General features: G+C 36.7%; 2 protein-coding genes across 8 annotated transcripts in view; both read left to right on the forward strand.

Annotated features, from left to right (window-relative positions):
• Positions 1–1,220, forward strand: part of LOC308703401 (histone H2B type 1-A-like) — a 1,555-nt gene extending 335 nt beyond the window's left edge. The window contains exon 2 of the mRNA XM_081386855.1: positions 380–1,220. Within this exon, the coding sequence (XP_081242981.1) occupies positions 380–553 (174 nt within the window). The 3' untranslated portion in view covers positions 554–1,220. The remainder of the gene's footprint in view (positions 1–379) is intronic.
• Positions 1,221–2,209: 989 nt separating this feature from the next.
• The window catches only part of LOC308703400 (AP-1 complex subunit sigma-2), a 37,872-nt gene continuing 20,081 nt past the window's right edge, over positions 2,210–20,000 (forward strand). For 4 of the 7 annotated variants that reach the window (XM_081386849.1, XM_081386852.1, XM_081386851.1 and 1 more), the window contains exons 1-5: positions 2,223–2,346; positions 3,923–4,101; positions 12,997–13,105; positions 13,189–13,326; positions 19,354–19,435. In XM_081386849.1, the coding sequence (XP_081242975.1) occupies positions 3,923–4,101; positions 12,997–13,105; positions 13,189–13,326; positions 19,354–19,401 (474 nt within the window). In that variant the 5' untranslated portion in view covers positions 2,223–2,346 and the 3' untranslated portion in view covers positions 19,402–19,435. Of the gene's footprint in view, positions 2,347–3,922; positions 4,102–12,996; positions 13,106–13,188; positions 13,327–19,353; positions 19,445–20,000 lie in introns of all 7 variants that reach the window. The other 3 variants (XM_081386848.1, XM_081386853.1, XM_081386854.1) reach the window with 3 other exon arrangements.

Here is a 20,000-nt window from a genome sequence, read left to right on the forward strand (position 1 = left end):
TTAGCAAAAGGCTACATTTGTGACAGTATGTATTCTTTGTTAATGTTAGTTAATAAAAATACAGCTGTTCATTATTTGTTCATGTTAGTTCACAGTGCATTAACTGTTAACAAAAAGCAATAACCTTTGATTTTAATGACGTATTAGTAAATGATTAAATTAATAACTAAGATTAATAAATGCTGAAGTAGCCTATTGTTCATTCTTAATTCATGCTAATTAAGGTAGCCTTGTTTACTAATGAACCTTAAGTGTTCCCAAATTAACATTTATCTTTTGATGTTGCTTTTTCACTATTATTTTAATAATTCATACAACAGAGGCTAAAGGTGTTTTTTTTTTTAGACAATTTTAAAGTGACAAAGTTTTTATTTTTTAGGAGCTGTCCGCTGGCGTGAGTGACGCCGTCTCTCTGATGGGACGCCGAACAGATGTGCACGCGCAGGTGGGCACCGAGGCCGCGCGCCTCTCCAAGTTCAACCGGAGGCGCGTGATCACGCAGCGAGAGATCCACACCGCCGTGCACGCGCACCGGGGCAAACCGTCTAAGTGACCGCTGGAGATCAATTGTACACTTTTAGACTTTTAAATTAATAAAGAGGCTTTGTTTTTTTAAAAAACCTTTGTCTTTACACTGTGGCACTTTGTGTTGCACTACACTTTCACTTTTAGGTTCAGGGACCCCCTCACTTTTATTACAGCGATAATGACTCCTTGGTGGGAATAAAGAACTGTTTTATTGGTGCAAACGGTCCCTGTTGAATGGCCTGTCAACTTTTTATTTATATTTCAGAACCGTTTTTATTCTATTTACAGTATTTTATGTAGAGTTGCACGAGGTCCAACTTGCTTTAAGAGGAAAAAGTGGTTTTATCACATTCAGAAATAAATGTAAAATAGTTAAAAGCCTAAATGAGAAATGTTAAACACTATAAACATGTAGGCCTATTTTACTTGTCCTCACTCCAAATACTTTGAATTCATGGTATTCTGAACAAGAGCAAAACTGAAATTTAGCCTATAGGCATGTATAGATTAAAAATAAGTTCGTGCCTTTTTTTTTTTTAAATGCCAAGCAACACAAAGTAAAATTTGAAGTACACAATGCTTCCAACCTTTTCTTATAAAGGCAATTTTGGTGTTTATTTAGAATGAATTACATGAATTTGCACATGTAATTGAGCCCTTGTTATATCTGCTCCCCCGTTTTCTCTAATGGCAAAAAAGAAAAATCTGTTAAAAGCTTCCATGGCGACAATCGCCACTTGGTGGCGCTGTAACATCAGTGATGACGTCACATAGACACTGTTTGGTAATTTAAATGAATTAACTGGTCCTAGCCCAATGGGAAAGCGCCCTGTTCATGTCCAAATCGTTTAGGCAAACAGCCAATTTATAAATAAAAAATAATATTAATAACTTGCATACTTTAATAATATTTGAAACACGTGACTTGCCCCACCCTGACATATCAGAAAGAGCTTTATTGCCAAGTGTGCTTTTATTTCATATTTTATTTATAAATATATATATATTTTTAATGAAAATAGGGTACTCTTGCCCTGACAACATAGTTTAACCTTTCAGATAAAATAACAGTAAAAAGAAGAGGAGTTTATATCCGCAAATGAACCCGTTTGTGTGATTGGCCTTTTGACTCTAATCAGATCAAATTAAAATCAGATCAAATTAGTCAAATTGAAGTCTTACATGTTTCACAGCAATACAATGACAACTGATTATTCTAGGCTATTGTGTACGTGTATATAAAGACACGATATTTACAGTAGGCCTATAGAAGAATGCACAAAATTATACATTAATAGAGTAGCCTACATTTTGTGTTCAAGTGCATTATCAGTCTCAACTGAGAGCCTATAATGTGTCATCTAGCTAGAGTGCCAATAAAAAGACATGTGAATGACAAAAAGCAATTAGGCTTTAATAGACTGAATGTTTTTTACCAGGTACAGGCTGAACAAACGCTTTTAAATCTGACACTAAATGTGATCCTCTGTTCATTCCCTTTTAAAAACCTGACCACCTTTTAAACCGTGTGACAATCACCCTTCCAACAACACTGAGTGGAGGAGTGGCTCAAGCGTTGACTGGCGCATGTATCAACCAATCAAATGCCTGCGCTCCTGACTGGGCGGGAATAACGGTATTTTTCTCACCAATGAAAACGCCCCGAGCGAAGCCTCTGTCCAATGAGAAGCTAGCGGTCAGCTGACGCCGTCTCGCGTCTATTGTACACAAGCCTCGAGCTGAGACAGACGCGAATCACTGTGAATCCAGAACTCATGTGAATTCATCCCTCATTTACTAACGGACCTCTTCACAAAGGTATGTCGTGTGTTATTTGATGAGCATTTCCATTCTGGAAAAGGTTGTAAACGCCTCGCGTGACTCAAAAGTGTAAACACCAGCTGCGCATTGGAGATCACATGCTTATTAGTTAAGGCATTAATTAGCTTTGCAATCAAATCTCTAGAACGCACAAGTTATGTGCATTTGGTCTTTGATTTAATTTATATCTCTGTCTGTGCAAATGAACTGGCACAGTAATACTGCCGATCAAGGAGTTTGGTTATAATGACAAAATCATTACATTATCCGCATGACATGCATTCTTGACAATATAATAATAATAACACCAATAGTAATGTATGCTATTATAAAAATAGTAAAATGTGAAAAATATATCTTTAGATATGTTTTTTAAATGCAGAATAGATGCATTGAGTTTATTGTTGTAATTGATTTAATGTTATATTAAAAGGATAGTTCATTTAATAATGAAATGTTGTAATTAATTTATCGCCCTCATGACATTTCAAACCCGCAAGACATTTGTTCATCTTTGCCAGCTTGAAACTACCACTTTCTCAGCTCTAGTTTCAACACAACACGCAAGTGCGGGTTAGAGATACATTTTGTAAATAAAGTGGTTAAGGATGTGTTTTTGCATGAACAAAGCACTCACGTCACTTCATAAATTGAGGTTAAACCACTAGAGTCACATGGATTACTTGAAATGATGTCTTTACTTGCTTTCTGTAAAGACAACTTAAACAGTTGGCAGAAAATCGGATGTGTAACAGTGCATTAGATCTGTGCATTTCTTCTTAAAGGGACAGCAGCCTAATAAACTCTTGCCATCCGTTTCATTAATGTTAATTAAAAAAATCACACTGCTTTTGACTGAATCACTTTTTTGTATCTTTATTATGAATCAATTTATATTTAATTCATACAGTGAAGACTATATAGTGTTTTATTTTTTTATTATTCAGTTTCTGTAGTTTTTCTTAAGACATGTAAATAAAACTAGGCCACTGTACCTGAGAAACTTAGTAGTTTGATTATTTTCATTTTATTTATCAGTTTTATATTTGCAAAAGTGTTATTTTTTGTATCAAGGAATTTTATTTATATACTTTGTAGTTTTTCCTCTTAGTCTCAGGCTTACTTAAAGGACATTTGTTCTATAATATTGGGTTGAATTTTGGGAAGAAAAACTAAATAAATTTCAAGGGTTACAATTAACTCTTTCAATTTTTTATTTCCTCGTCGACACCTATTAAACTATATACCGCAGTCAAATATGAAAAGTAGCACAAAACAATAAACTGCAATCAAATCTATGCATCGAATCGAAATTTGATTCAAAATCGAGATTTGATGTTTAATCGAATCCTGACCTCAAGAAATCGCTTGAATCGAATCATGAAATGCCAAAAGATTCCCATCCCTACCTAGTAATTAATGGGTGAACTGTCCCTTTAATTTACATGATTCTGTGCCAATCCTGAGTGGCTTATTGTTTAAATGCCAGTTATTATGCTCTTGTTTTCCATGGGACTGAATGCGTTCGGTCTCCTGTTCTCCTGATCTCACCTCACTCATCTCTTCCCCACAGATGCAGTTCATGCTGTTGTTCAGCAGACAGGGGAAGCTCCGTCTGCAGAAATGGTACGTTCCTCTGTCGGATAAGGAGAAGAAGAAGATCACCCGAGAGCTGGTGCAGACGGTTCTGGCCCGCAAGCCCAAGATGTGCAGCTTCCTGGAGTGGAGAGACCTGAAGATCGTGTATAAGAGGTCAGTGGAGCTCATCGCTGCATTGTTTTATACTTGAACTGATGAAAAAACAACCTGTTTAATCGAGTAATCACTGTAATCTTTTTCACCACATTCTATCCCATGATTCACTGCACTCAAATTCACCTTCCATTACCGTTGTGACAAATAAAGTAGTTTCAGAAACACTGCAAAATAATCATCAACTAGACACCAGTCGCTGAATCAAACGTGCAGCGTAATAAACAGGTCATGTGACTATTCAGCATATTACTGTTTGAAACATTTATTTATTGAGAAATATTTCAAACAGTAATATGATGGGTATCTTCTATACCTATGATTCTTTTTTATTTCTATGATCTTATGATTTTTTATGAATATTTTGATGTAAATGTAATTTTTAATTTTTAGTGAAAGTTTTACTAATTTTGTATTTCTGTAATTTGTATTAGTTTTTGTCTATAGTTTGTATTATTTTTTATATTTTATATTTGTAGTTTTATTTTATTTTAGTGCTGTCAAATTGATTAATCGCATGCAATTTAAAAGTTTATATATATATATATGTGTGTGTATATAGGTGCATCCATACATATATATATATATATATATATATATATATATATATATATATTGTGTCTGTGTGTATATATACTACACACAGACATATATTTACAAACTTTTAGATTACATGCGTTTAATGAATTTGACAGCACTAATTTTATTCATTTTAGTACTTCAACTTAAACCAAATGAAAATGAGATGTTACTAGCTTTTCTAAAATAAGTTTACTTTTGTATATTTTATTTCAGTTAACGTTTACGGTAATGCTATAAGGCGGCATTAGTTAAGATGAAGAAACAATGAAAAAATCTTCTAGCATTGGTTAATCTTAATTATTGTTAAATTTAACATTTACTAATACATTATTAAAATCTGTTGATAATATTAATGGCCCTGAGCTGACATGAACTCACAATGTTGTATTTTTATTAACTGATGTTAACAAAGATGAATAACAAAAGTATTGCTCATTGTTAGTTCATTTTAGTTAATGCATTAATGTTAACTACTGGGACCTTGTTGTAAAGTCTTACCATGATTATTTTATTTCAAGTGTAAAAATTATTTCAATTTTTTATGGTTTTAGTGTCAGTTTTAGTTAGTCAGTTGAGTGCATATTGAGCGAGTTTGAGATTAAAAGTCTTCATCTGTTTTATCAGCGTGTTTTCTGGGTTTGGAATGATGCATAGTGTGTGTGTGTAACTACTTTGAAAGAAATTAATGAAAAAACTTCTTGGCTACTAATTGAACCATGCTGTGGGAAAAACTCCTTCCTGAATGTCTTTAAATATTAGCTCAGGTTTTGCTTCAGTTCAAGTCGAGCTTCTTGTCACGTGATTGGTGGGATTTGCTCATGATGACATTAGCTATTAGAGGGTTTTCAGCATGAAAGTTGCATTAGCCCATTTTTTTTATGTTCAGAGTAAAATTATATATGCAATGAAAAAAACATGGATTTGATTTTTTTATTTTATTTTTCTTTGTAAGTACATGCACAAATGAAATGTCACAGTAAGAGAAGGAACACGTTTTAAGAAAGTAGGTAAAGAGAATTTTGATGACAAGTTATTAAAATATGCACATACACAGAGCTTGTTTACAGGCACACAGTAATGGAGGATGGTAATTAGTCTATGGATGTGATATTTCCCGTCTCTGGAACGCCGTTCTTCATGTAGTTTGAGTTACTGTGTCCTGCACACTATCACATGTTCCCCTCAGGATGAAAGCCATCTTCCTTGAGATGAGGGTGTTTCCATGGCAGCGGGAATGGGGGGTACATAGACACTGACCTGAGAACTCACACACACTCACTCTCTCACACACACTGACACACACACACACTCAGGGAAATAGACCCCCAAACATCCCACCTGTACCGGCACTGCAGTGTTTGATATTGATATAATATTTAATTTGATTGTAATCACCAGAATAACAGTGACACTGCTAGATTCTTGTAGACTGGGTAAACCCTGATGATTTGAGTCCGAGCTGGACACCTGTACGTTCTTCTATCCTGCTTCTGTTACAAATCTGCGGGGACCAATCACAGACCGGCTTATCCACCTGGCGCGCTATTGGCGGGTTTAATCCAATCCAATTCCTTTTAACCTCTCGACAATGCTCAATGGCTTCTTTAGTTTAGCAAACAAATTGCTCGAGTGGCTGTAAATACCACTCACTTTCATGTTTTTTTTGCACAACCTGCAAAAATCGCTGGATGCTATTAGGGCTGTCGCTTTACGTTTGAAAATCGATTGCACAATCGATCGGACCAACCAACGCAAGTTTCGAAAACGAAAATAGGGAATCGATTTTAAAGGTCTTTTCTCGGAGCGCGTCCAGCTCGTCACGATACGCTCGCAGCGACCGCGCGTCACACAGCGACTGCAGGCTCTGACACACACACATAACAGCAGATTATACTTCTGGATTATGTGTCTCTTTTTCCTACAAAACTGTGAATTCTGCCAGTGCTCAGACAGTCTCATGCATACAGATACAGATTCGGGCTACGGTCTACAAAATTTTTTGACTTCTAATGGTAAGCACAGCCATGTTGAAGCCTGCAGTGATGTTTTTCAGTGATGTAATGGCTTATTGTTTTTCGAGAATGTTGCACTCCTGTTTGTCATTGTGCACGAAACTTCACGCCAATAAATCATCAGAAATATTTGCTGACTTGTGCGCGTCTCAAGCGCCGGCGCGCCCTCTTTACATTTGTCCTAATGCTTGTTAGTTGCCCGTGGATTTGCCTATATTTAGCGTTTAAAATGGAAACGTCTTTAGACATGGAAAATAGATTTTACAATCCATTCAATGAACACTTATGTCTCAAAAATCGAACAGGATTTTTTCACAAAAGTGACAGCCTTAGATGCTATTGCTTCTGCAAACCGCTGATCAGTGCTGCAAACCAACACGTTTGATGACACGTTTCCTGCCTGGAGTTTTCGCTGCAAAGTACGCCACCGGATCATTGGTCTGATTGGTTGAAGGACTATCCAATTGTGTACAGAGTCATTTGAACTACGCCCGTTGATCACGCCTCTTGTGCAGTGGAAAACACAGAGCAGACTCCCCAGACTAATGTTCGATAGTAAAAGACTTCGCTTTTTTGCCTTTCCTATAGAAAATGTGAATGTTTTCCCATGTAAAACTTCCCACTACATGCCATAGGCCCCGATCACACTGAGCGCGTTTTTCAGGTTCGAACAAACGAGGCGCACAGCAATGCTTCTCTTGGCCCCGATCACTTTTTTTATGTTGCTAGGCAACCACCGAAACAGCTGTCCTGTCAGTCAAGTAAACGTCATATTAGCCTTTTATTAACTTTATTTACTTTCTGTTAACATTGTGGCAGTTACGGTTCGTGAAGTTGTTAAAGGGATGGTTCGGAGTGAAATCAACCTCTTTGCACCATGACCTCGAGCCAAACACCCAGAAAAGCACATAAAAGTCCTGGCAGAAAGCGATGCATAAGGATGTAGTGTAACGACGAATTATTATTTTTTCCGAATCCGAAGTGTTGACAACTTAGTGTTAACTAATAATTGTTGCAAACTGGTACTACCATCAAAATATTAGTGCATTCTTGGAACTGGGCGTCGTTACACTACATCCTTATGCATCGCTTTCTGCCAGGACTTTTACAGGCTTTTCCCAAACCCCTGAAGTGACGTCGACGTCCGGGTTAGCGGTAGCATTAGCCATCAGGCAAGTGTTATTTAAATAAACTCCTGATGTCCTTACAAACTTTCCAATGCCTCGTTTTATGAGTACAGAACCTATTTGTGCTACTGTAGAAGTTTGGTCCCATTCTGGGCATTATTAGTGGGGTAATTTACCAGATACAGCCTTGGATCCATTAGCGCCTGCATTAAACCATCCGGCTGATATCTCTAAATAAGCTCTAACTTTAATAATGTTCAACCAAGGGGAAAAAGGCTTCAGGGGGTGTTTGGCTCGAGGTCATGGTGCAAAGAACCCTAGGTTGATTTTACTCGATTTTGTTCAAAGCAACTGTAGCTTTCGTCACTTCAGCGGAAGCCCCGCCTCTCCATTCAGTCGATTGGACAGTGGGGAAAAAACGCGATGACGTCGGATGCTTTTTCCCGCAAATTTTGGATAATAGGTCACCTTTAATACTTGGTGTTTCTGTTTGTGTTTGCACTGGATTGTGTGTGTATGAGTGTTTCAGCTTCTGAAAACAAGAGGAATACAATGAACTTTGGCACAATTGATTTATCGGCGTATGATGTTGATGTTGTGTTTTATGGTGAATCTGAAATGAGTGTCCGTGTGTCATTTGTATTCAGTAGCATGAGTGAATTTAAAATATGCGGCCACACGTTTGGTGTATCCCTCGCTGTGTCTTTGTGTCAGTGTCCTGATTTCTTCTGTTCACGATCACACATGATCCACAGGAGGACATACACCGTCGTCTTTCTTTCTGTTATTGTTCCATAAATCTAATTATAATGAATGCAGATCAACACAAACCCGAAGGCTGTTTCCTTAAAGAAAGCGCTTTGCATTGTTCGAGGGAATGTTTTTTACATTGAAGGTCGTCCCTGTATTATATACAGATAAACACATATGGGTCAGAACGATAAACAAATGCTGAATCATTCCATTAAAAAGAGCGACTGAGCACTTTTATTTAATATTTTGCTAGCGGTGGAAAAGGTCATGGGTTCAGTTCCCAGACGAAACGTAAACCTTGAAATACAATTTAAGTTGCTTTAGATGAAAACATCTGCAAAATGCATAAATAAAATTATTTATTTATTTGATGTAAAGTCTTATTTCTTTTGTTACTACTTCACTTGATTTGCATATATTTGTATTGTATTGAATGCATTCACCCCATTTGTATATTTATTTTATTACTTGTTCTCTCCATTTGCATTTTTCTACATTCACTACTTTTTAATTTTTATTTATTACTTTTTCATTGTATTTGCATATAATTTTTTTGCAACTTGCTCTTTCCCATTGGCATATTTTATTACTTAAGCAAATCATTTGCATATTTTATTATGTAAGCATCCATTTGCATATTGTTTTATTTTCTTACGTAAGCAGCATATTTGCCTATTTTTTTTATCTTATTCTATTTACTGCATTTGCATATTTTTATATCATTTAATTTCTTTGCTTCTCATTTGCACATTTTATTTTATTACTTTCACTCATTTTGTCTATTTAATTTAATTTTATTCACTCCATTTGCATATTTTGATTTTATTTTTAAACTTAACATTTAAGTTCTTTTCTTTTTGTTACTTGTTCACTTGATTTGCATTTTTTTTGTATTTGATTTAATTTTATTACTTGTTCACTCCATTTGTATTTTTTTTTATTAACTTTTTTACTTAAATGTAAAAGTTGTTTTTCTTACTTGTTCACCTGATTTGCATGTTTTTATTGTATTTTATGAGATTTACATTCACTACTTTTGCTTTTTTTTATTATATTACTTGGTCATTCTATGTGCATATTATTTTTATTTGGTTTTATGTTTTATATATTTACTCTCACTATTTGCATATGTTTTATTTAATTATTTATGATCTTTTTTATTGTATATTACCCATTATTTAGCCGGTGTTTGCAGCTAAACACAGTTGTGCTGTCGGCGAATCAGATGCAGTTTGTCCTGCCAGTAAAACACACTAAACTGAGGCTGATACCGATGAAAGAACGAGGTCTAGACGGAGGAGCAGTAATAATGAACATGACCTTGTGTCTACATCAGTTCCTCTGGTTCTGCTCAGTGTGATTGGGCTTTGGTTCGGTTCCAGAATCATTCCCTCACAGCTCGATCCGTCTGACCCCTGACCCCAACCGCCCGCTCAACAGCCTGATTATCTGTCTATCTGTCTAGATCTCATCCAAACTGAGCATTAGCATTGCTAAGCTGTGTGTGTGTGTGTGTGTGTGTGTGTGTGTGTGTGTGTGTGTGTGTGTGTGTGTGTGTGTGTGTGTGTAAATGAAACGCCAGTACAAGCTTATTCTTCATGTTGTTCTGTATACCAAAAGGAAACTTGCACTCTTAAAATGACGTTCCATCCTGATTGGCTGGTTTTTGATTTTCAGTCAGTTGAGGAATAATTAGATAGAGATGCGCAACATATCGGCCGATACCGATATGGTGGCCGATATAAATTGTCCAATATATTAAAGCCGATAAGTAATGTATTATTTTCTTCATCTGAGACACTTCACATACACACTCTTCACCATGATGGTTTTGAATTGCTTGAAATATGATTGGAATCACAAGGAAAATACAGTAAAGGGCAACATGTCTGTCATATCGGCTACATAAAACTATAATGAGAACCTCAGAATTGTGTGTTTGGGACATGGCTTTTAATGGTGAGACTTTTGTTCTTGTAATCAGGCTCTAAAAAATTATATAAAAATTTGGATTTATATTTATCGGTCAATATATCGGTTATCGGCTTTTAAATATCAAGAATTATCGGTTATCGGTATCAGCCAAAATTTTCATATTGGTGCATCCCAATAACTAGATGTATGCTGGTTTTGACAAACGTTCATGAGATTTGAGGCTTCGAATCTTTAAAAATGTTTGTGGTACTTCAACTAAAAACAGAAAACGTAAAACATTTTGGCCATTCGTTTACACAACAATGAAGTTTCGAGGGCCTGAAAACTTTTTAAAGTGTATGTTTTTGAAAAAGATACACGAATTTGTTTAAACTGTGAGGTCAAGCGCATGTGTATTATGTGTTCGCATGGTTTCTCTTCACGATATGACATCGCCAACTACTGGCATGGCAGCAGAATGCAGCGTTTTTAGTCGTTTTCACGGATCCGTGTGAGCGGGACATACATCTGTATGCAAAACTTTTCAAAAACACTACCCTAAGTAGCAAGTAACCATTACTTGTCTCTATTTGCATATTTTTATTTTGTTTTATTACTTGTTCACTTCATTTAAAAATATTTTATTTTACATTTATACTCCATTTGCATATTTTGTATTTTACTTAGCCTATTTGCATTTATTTAATGGTTCACACAATTTGAATATTTAATTTAATTTACTCAATTACTTCATATTTTTGTTTTTTATTTTAGTCACATCATTTGCATATTAGTTTATTTACTTGCATTCACTACTTTTCATTTATATTTTTTATTGTATTTTATTACTTGTCCACTCATATTTTGTGTACATTTTATTACTACTTCACTCCGTTTACATATTTTTTGTAATTTTTTTTATTCATCCTATTTGAAGTTTTTTATTTTATTTTATTATATTTTATTACATTCACTTCATATTTTTTATTGTGTTTTATTACGTGTTCTCTTATTTGAATATTATTTTATTTTATTTGCTTCATTATTTTGCACTATTGTGTTCAGCTAGGCTGGAGTCCTGAAAGCTACTAGCAAGTGAACCTGATGTTAGATATGCATATTCATAACAGCATTTTGAAGAACAGTTGTGTGTAGAAGATGTGATTTCATCCTCATTCTCTCTGCGTCTCGCACACAAACACAGTGAAGAGAGGCTGTCCAGAATGACCAATCCCGTCTGCTGATGACAGCGGTACATTATCATGTTAAAACACTCGCTCAGCAGCTCTGGCCAGCCGGAGAGCCTCCGCATGTGAAGATGAAGATAAATCAAGTGTCAGCTGAAAGAAAGATATATTATTATTATTATTGAAACACACACACACACACACACACACACACACACACACACACACACACACTCTTTTTACAAGGATGCAGTTTTATGGAGCAAAAGAAAGTAGTAGACTGTCAAATCCATTTTTTAACATGTCAATTTTTGCTTGGGTTTTGTCTAAAGCAGTTTTCATTTTAAGCTTTAACAAAGATTACTTATATTTAATTTATACAGTGAAGACTATGCAGTGTTATATCTGTACCTGAATACTGTTGGACTTACCTGGAAAAACATAAAGCACTTTTTACAAGCATATTGTATTTCCCCATGATCGTAATTTGTTTATTAGGGGTTTAAGCACGAAGTGCTGAAACCCTATTGTAATTGTCAGGGTTTTTATTATTATTCTGCCGTAAAACGCATCGTGCAGCCCAAACCGTAAATGCTGGAATCTTGAAACTTGGCCAAATGGTAGTCCTCAATTTGGGGAGAACCTATCAAAGTATGACCCCGATTGGCCAATAGGTGGCGCTACAGCAAGCAAAAGTATGAAATTGCTCATAACTCCTAGACGGCTTGTCCTAGACTCAAGTGTCTTATATCACTGTGATCCTTGGCTCAAGCCAGACATAACGTTTGTTTCCAATTTCGGTTCTGACAGGATAAAAATTCTGTCCCAGAAACTAGTCCCATGTTTTTCGCCCGAACCAGTGCAGAAATATTCTCTGTAGACTGAATATCAATAATTATCGGAAAAAAGTTTAAATTTCGATTCGCTAAGGGGTGCCAAAACGTACGCTGTGGGCGGAGCCACTTTTACTAAAATGGCTATAATCCGAGAAGCAAATGAGATAGCTTCACCAAATTCGGTACACATATGTACAGGTTCAATATTTGATGTCAGTGGTTAAATGCTTACCAAATAAAACTTAATGTCTTTTTATGCATGTGTGCTTAAAGGCATGCTTGAACCCCGATTAATGCGGCTTGCAGCTTTTATATATTTTTTGTTATGCACATTCACTTCCTTACACAATCACCTCAATCATTCTAGAATGATTAATTCTTTCCAAATAGAGCTATTCGAGTCCTCTGTTTTCATATCAGCAGAAAAACAAAATCAGGTTTTTTTTGGTGACTAAAACTAAAACGGATGTTGTTTATGTTGCAGATATGCCAGTCTGTATTTCTGCTGTGCCATCGAGGACCAGGACAACGAGCTGATCACGCTGGAGATCATCCACCGCTACGTCGAGCTGCTCGACAAATACTTCGGCAGTGTAAGTCAAAATTGACGTGATTCTTGCTTCCAAAAAAAAGAAAAAAAGAACCGAATTACAGTGATTACTTCTCCTGATCTCAGGTCTGCGAGCTGGATATCATCTTTAACTTCGAGAAGGCGTATTTTATCCTGGACGAGTTCCTGCTGGGAGGCGAAGCTCAGGAGACGTCGAAGAAGAACGTCCTGAAGGCCATCGAGCAGGCGGATCTCCTGCAGGAGGTGAGGGTCATGTGCTGCGGGAACTTTGCTGAGCCGGTTCGTTAAAAATAATTGGTCTGTTGAGATGTTTATTTCTCGCTTCCATCAGGGTTTGAAATTAACACCCAAATGCGGGTAAAAATCAAGTCAAATCACTGGCCAATTTGGCTTGTTACTTATTATATTTTAAACTTTTATATATAATTATATTATAAATGTATTATATCTACTCACTTTGCTGGGGAAGTTCATTTAAACCAAATCTGCGCAGATTTAGCACAAATACTAAACTCGTGAGTCATCATGATGTATTAAATGCAGCATATTCATTTGCAATGAAGCAATAGTGAGGATTATAAAGCATTTGGTTAACAGAAAAAACTTTTTTTTTTTTACATCCTACCTTTTTTTTTTTTTAAGTTTTTTTCTCTGTATTGATCTGTCCACTTAAAACACATTTTTGGTGAAAAGGATGAGGAGTTGACAGGATTTTGTTTGAGTAAGAAATTTATGTATTAAATCTAAATGTTATAATGTGTATATATATCTGTGTATATGTACATACATTTATATATGCTAAACTGTGACGAAGTTAATCTGGTTTATTTTTATTTTATTTTTTTGGGCTAGTAGAAGTTCTGAATGGCCAGTAACTCAAAAATTTAGTAGACAAAATTGGCCAGTAAGTGAAAGTTAATTTCAAACCCTGGCTACCATAGAATACCACCACATCTGGTTTAATGGGTCTCTTGCCGCCTTGAGTACTGAGGTTTATTACCGCCACAGTAAAGCAACGGGATCGCTTGCGTGTTTCATAGTGTTTCTGACCTTCGCACCGCCGTTCTGCTTCTCTCTTGCTCCGACTATTGAACTGAAAGGTAGAAATCCCTCAGGAGCTACAAGTTCACAGTGACTGCTCTCGTGTGTGTGTGTTACCCAGCTTCCCCGGCGCTTGCAGAACAAAACACTCCTTTGTTCGTTACAGTGTAGAGGAACCGAGCTTTCACACACAATCTCTTCATCTTCATGGAGTCTCGCTCTAGCGTACAGATGCACAGATCTGCAGGATGTCCTGCTGCTGGGCTTTCAGATTAAAGCTGAAGTGTATCTGTTTTGAAATTGAAATGCTTTCTCATATCCATTTTTTTTTTTATATGCAAGTCAAATCTGAAGAACCCTAGCAACACCATAGGGAACACCCAGAGCATTATAGTAAACACATACTGTAGCAACACACTAAAAACACACCTTGGCAACTACTTGGAAACCACCCAGGACATAATTGCAGACTCAGAACTCCTTGACAACTGCATAGCAATGCCACAGTAACCATTCAGAGCACTCAAATAACTTCCTCAGAGCCGCATAGCAACACCCTGGCAACCATTCGAAATATTATAGCAACCACATACTGTAGCAACACAATAAAAACACCTTGGCAACCATCCAGAACATTATAGCAACACACACAAAAACTCAGAATACCTTGGCAACTGCACAGCAATGTCACAGTAACCACTAACAGTTGCCTCAGAACCGCATAGCAACACCCTGGCAACCATTCAGAGCATTATAGCAGCCACATACTGTAGCAACACACTCACTCAAAAAACACACTGAAACACTAACACATTAAAAAAATACTCAACACCAACCACTTAGCAACACCTTGGCAACCATCCAAACCATTAGATCAGCGCACCAAAAAACACTCAGAACCCATTGGCAACCACTAAGCAACACCTTGGTAACCATCTAAAACATTGTGTACACACACACTAAAAACACTTAACTGCATAACAATGCAACTGTAACCACTCAGAGCACTCTAACAACTTCCGCAGAACCGCTTAGCAACACCTTGGCAACTATCCAGGGCTGCGTTTCCCTAAAGCATCGTAAGCCTAAGTAGATTGTTGAACCATTGCCACCAATGGTCTCTACCATCAACTTGGCTCACGATGCTTTTGGGAAACGCAGCCCATATACCACATACTATAGCAACACACAAAAAACATTGACACAGACAGCCAGAACACCCTAGCAACACCCTAGCAACCACCAAGAACATCTAGGCAATCACATAGCAAGCTGCTATGAACGCAACCATCCAGAATCATTTGGCTACGATCCAACAGCTGCATAAGAACATGTTAGAAAACTACTCAAGACGATTGCAACGCCATGACAACTATATGATGGATAGATGCACTTTTATGATGGACAGATGCACTTTTATGATGGACAGATGCAGTTTTATGATGGATAGATGCACTTTTATGATGGATAGATGCACTTTTATGATGGATAGATGCACTTTAATGATGGATAGATGCACTTTTATCATGGATAGATGCACTTTTATGATGTATAGATGCACTTTTATGATGGACAGATGCACTTTTATGATGGACAGATGCAGTTTTATGATGGATAGATGCACTTTTATGATGGATAGATGCACTTTAATGATGGATAGATGCACTTTTATGATGGATAGATGCACTTTTATGATGTACAGATGCACTTTTATGATGGACAGATGCACTTTTATGATGGATAGATGCACTTTTATGATGGATAGATGCACTTTTATGATGGATAGATGCACTTTAATGATGGATAGATGCACTTTTATCATGTGTAGATGCACTTTTATGATGGATAGATGCACTTTTATGATGGATAGATGCACTTTAATGATGGATAGATACACTTTTATGATGGATAGATGCACTTTTATGATGGATAGATGCACTTTTATGATGGATAGATGCACTTTTATGATGGATAGATGTACTTTTATGGACTTTAAAACAGAAACAGCCATTCACTGCTATTATAAAGCTTGGAAGAGCCAGGACATTTTTTAATATAACTAATATACACCTAGGATGACTTGAGAGTGAGTAAATCATGGGCTAATTTTCATGTTTGGGTGAACTATCCTTTTAAGAGCAAAATATGAGACAAGATTGTAGATATAACAGGGATAACTGCATTGCATTCAAAGTTTTTGTTGCAGAAATGACACACTTCAGCTTTAATCCAGGTGTGCTGATGCCAGCCTGGCTGTAGATAAATGAACTTGCTTCATGAGTTTGATCTCTCTCTTGCTCTCTGTATTCTTCCTCCCTTTGCCCGACCCGACTGTTTTGATTTACAGAATCTAGATTTTCAGATCCGTCTGCTTCCAGGTATGATTTATGGATCATTGATTAGCGTCTGTAGCCATCAGTCTCCCTGTAGCTCTAGTCATTAATCTGATCCCAGTGGAGCGGGACTGTGTTCTGCATGCCCTGAACTTCTGGATACAGGAAGTTGATGACATGCTGAGTTTTTCCCTGGATAAAGAGATTAGAGAAATTAGTTACTATAGTTTAACTGAGTGAATCTCACAAAAAAATGGGTCACATTTCACCTCAAAATCAAAAGAAAAAGAAATAAGGAAATTGATTGTCAAATTAAAAAATCTTAATTTTGTAAAAAAAAAAGAAATAAGGAATCCTGCATTCCCCTCCAAAATCTAAGGGAAAAAAATAAAAATAAATTTAAATTTCTTTTTAGAACAATGTGAATAGCATTTTGACCAAGAAACTTCCACTCAATCCATTTTTGTCCCACTAAATCTATAGATATCTGCATTTTTACACATTGCATCCCAAAATCAAAAGAAAAAGAATTTTTTTCATTAATTAATATTAAGCCTTTTTTTATTTTGCATTGACCATTAAAGTTTTTTTCCATTGCGATTTGTTATTAGTTTCCTAATTTTCTTTATGTAAAATTCTTTCTTTTCTTTCTTTCTTTCTTTCTTTCTTTCTTTCTTTCTTTCTTTCTTTCTTTCTTTCTTTCTTTCTTTCTTTCTTTCTTTCTTTCTTTCTTTCTTCCTTCCTTCCTTCCTTCCTTCCTTCCTTCCTTCCTTCCTTCCTTCCTTCCTTCCTTCCTTCCTTCCTTCCTTCCTTCCTTCCTTCCTTCCTTCCTTCCTTCCTTCCTTTCTTTCTTTCTTTCTTTCTTTCTTTCGATTTTTGGGGTTGAATACATTCTTGACAGGTTTTGTGAGATTGACCCAGTTAGTTACTAATAAAACAAAGCAGTTTAGTTTCCTGTATATTGACAGAAAAGTCTTACCCAATAATTTCTTCTTGTTTTCTCCCAGTGAAGAGGGTTTTTGACTGAATGGATGGATGTATGAATGATGTGATTGGATGATTCTTCCCACATTAAAGGGATAGTTCACTTTTAAATTAAATTTTGGTATGTTTTAGCTTACCTCAAGGGCATCCAAGATGTAGGTGTCTTTGTTTCCGCAGTAGTTTCAATTTTGATATTTTTAAGTCAAACCGTTCTTGTCTGTCAGTCATATAATGCAGGTCTATGGTCACTGTCTCAAAGAGCATGCACAGAGTCCAAATGAAACAATTCCCCATCGTAAGTACACATTGATGGCCTTAGACACGAAACGAGCGGTTTCTGTGAGAAAACGAACAGTATTTTTATCGCTTTTAACCTCTTGTACACTTTCTGGCGCTTTCGCAGACTAAGCCAGAACGCGCGCACACGTCACACACCAGGAAGCGCACGCGCCCTCAGATCACTTGGATGTGGCTGTGTATAAGAGCTCAAAACTATATAAATACTGTTCGTTTTCTCACACAAACCGCTCGTTTCATGTCTTAGGCTATCAATGTGTACTTACGATGAGGAATTGTTTAATTTGGACTGTGCTTGCTCTTTCAGATAGTGACCATAGACCTGCATGATATGACTGACAGACAAGAACGGTTTGACCTAAAAATATCAAAATTGAAACTACTGCGGAAACAAAGACACCTACATCTTGGATGCCCTTGAGGTAAGCTAAAACATACCAAAATTTAATTTCAAAGGGAACTATCCCTTTAAGGTTGATTTCGGCACTAGATACTGCCTAGATGAAGTAGAAATGTTCAATCAGCATCGGTAACTCGGAGCCGAACAGAGCTGTGGTTCATCATCTCTGACTGCCATCCCGACAGACTTTGTCCCGAGGGCCAAATTACAGGCAGACAAAGGAGAAAAAAAGAGAACAAAGACTTGCTGTCCACGCTTTAGCAGCGAGACATGACCTAAATGTGCAGTTCACCGACTGAGCACGAAAACACCAGCAGTGCCGAGACACTTCAACCAGCTTTGCATCTTTATCAACGTCATGGTTCAACTAATCAGGCGAATATGAATTTATGTGAGAAATAAACGAATATGCATAAGTAATAAAAGCATTATCAGCGGTTTGAGCCTCTAGGGCTGCCGTAGTCTCGACTGGGGCTTGTCCTTTATCTCCTGATTTGAGGTCAGATCTGTGTTTGATGTTTTAATGAATCTGGTTTAATGAGTTTGAGCTGCTGCTCCGTTTCTGCAGTTTGTGACTATTGTTCATACATTTAGCACAGTTTTATGAAAAATCATCTGTATGGCCTGGATTCCCAAACATTAAACTAGCCAGATTGCCTAATTAATGATGATTAACAACTATTTTAGCACTTTTTATATCAGTAATGTATAGCATGAATTTCTGCTCAAGCCCATTTTCTTCCCCCTCTAAAATGTTATTATTTACAAATATGTGTGAATTAATAAGTTATTGCATCAAAAATATTACCTTACACCAAAAAACTCATGATGTTGGATGTTTATATTTGTGGGTAAGTTATGCAGGCTAGTTAAATCAGTCAGTTGTTGGGCAGTTTTAAGAGATCTTTGTGGTACGAAGAGCCTGGAAATCACATTTTCCCATGATTCTATACATTAGCCATAGATAGTGTTTTATTTCTTCACTCGATGCTCATTTCTCTGGCCAGCTGCATAAACACAATCATGATGATCAGCTGTGATTAATTTTATATTATGTTGGCTGGATCGTGTCTCTGAACCACTTCAGTCTGAGGTTGAACACATTCTCATTCCCAATCTTAATCCAATTCCGAGAGTTCCTGGCCTTCTGTGAATCGGATTTAGCGTGATTTGGCAGAACGGGGCTGTTTGATTGGCTGGTGTTTCTGTCCGTAGAGCCAGACTGAAGACTGGGGAGGTTTGGCCAATGAGGAGATCTTATAGGGGCCGGAGCCCCGCCCACGCTGTCAGCCGATTGGTAAATGGTGTGATTTGCCTGAGCCGATTGCTGATTGGGCATGATGAAGCTCTCGCTCGCTCTGATTGGAGGAGACGTGGTGACGTGACGGGACGAGGGGGACGGGGTTTAAAATTCTTAACTCTTGACCTTTGACCTGGTCAAAATGTGGTCACAAGATTTCTAGCAAAAGGATAATCAGTCTTAAGTTCGAGCAAAACAGCATCTAGAAAAACTCATTATGTAAGAATTAGTTTAAGCATGCAAACTTATTTAGTTTACCGTTGCATATTATGATGTATGAAATCATTCAGAATGGATTATTAGCATACTAGTTATAGCAAACTCAGTCGTATATGAAGCCATGCATTTAAAACTGCATATTTTACTTATAAAGAAAAGATTTGAAGGCGAATCCTAATCTGGCGCACTGTATCTAATGAATAATATGCAGATTGTGTCTTAAAGGGCCAGTGATAGTAATTCACGTCATGTCTTCAGTTATCGGTTCATATTTAATTATCATAATGGCATATTCAGCAAACGACTGAACACATTCTGTGAATGCATGCATGTAATATGAATG

This window comes from Scardinius erythrophthalmus (genome assembly GCF_964197995.2).
Source record: "Scardinius erythrophthalmus genome assembly, chromosome: 15".
Classification (NCBI taxonomy): domain Eukaryota; kingdom Metazoa; phylum Chordata; class Actinopteri; order Cypriniformes; family Leuciscidae; genus Scardinius; species Scardinius erythrophthalmus.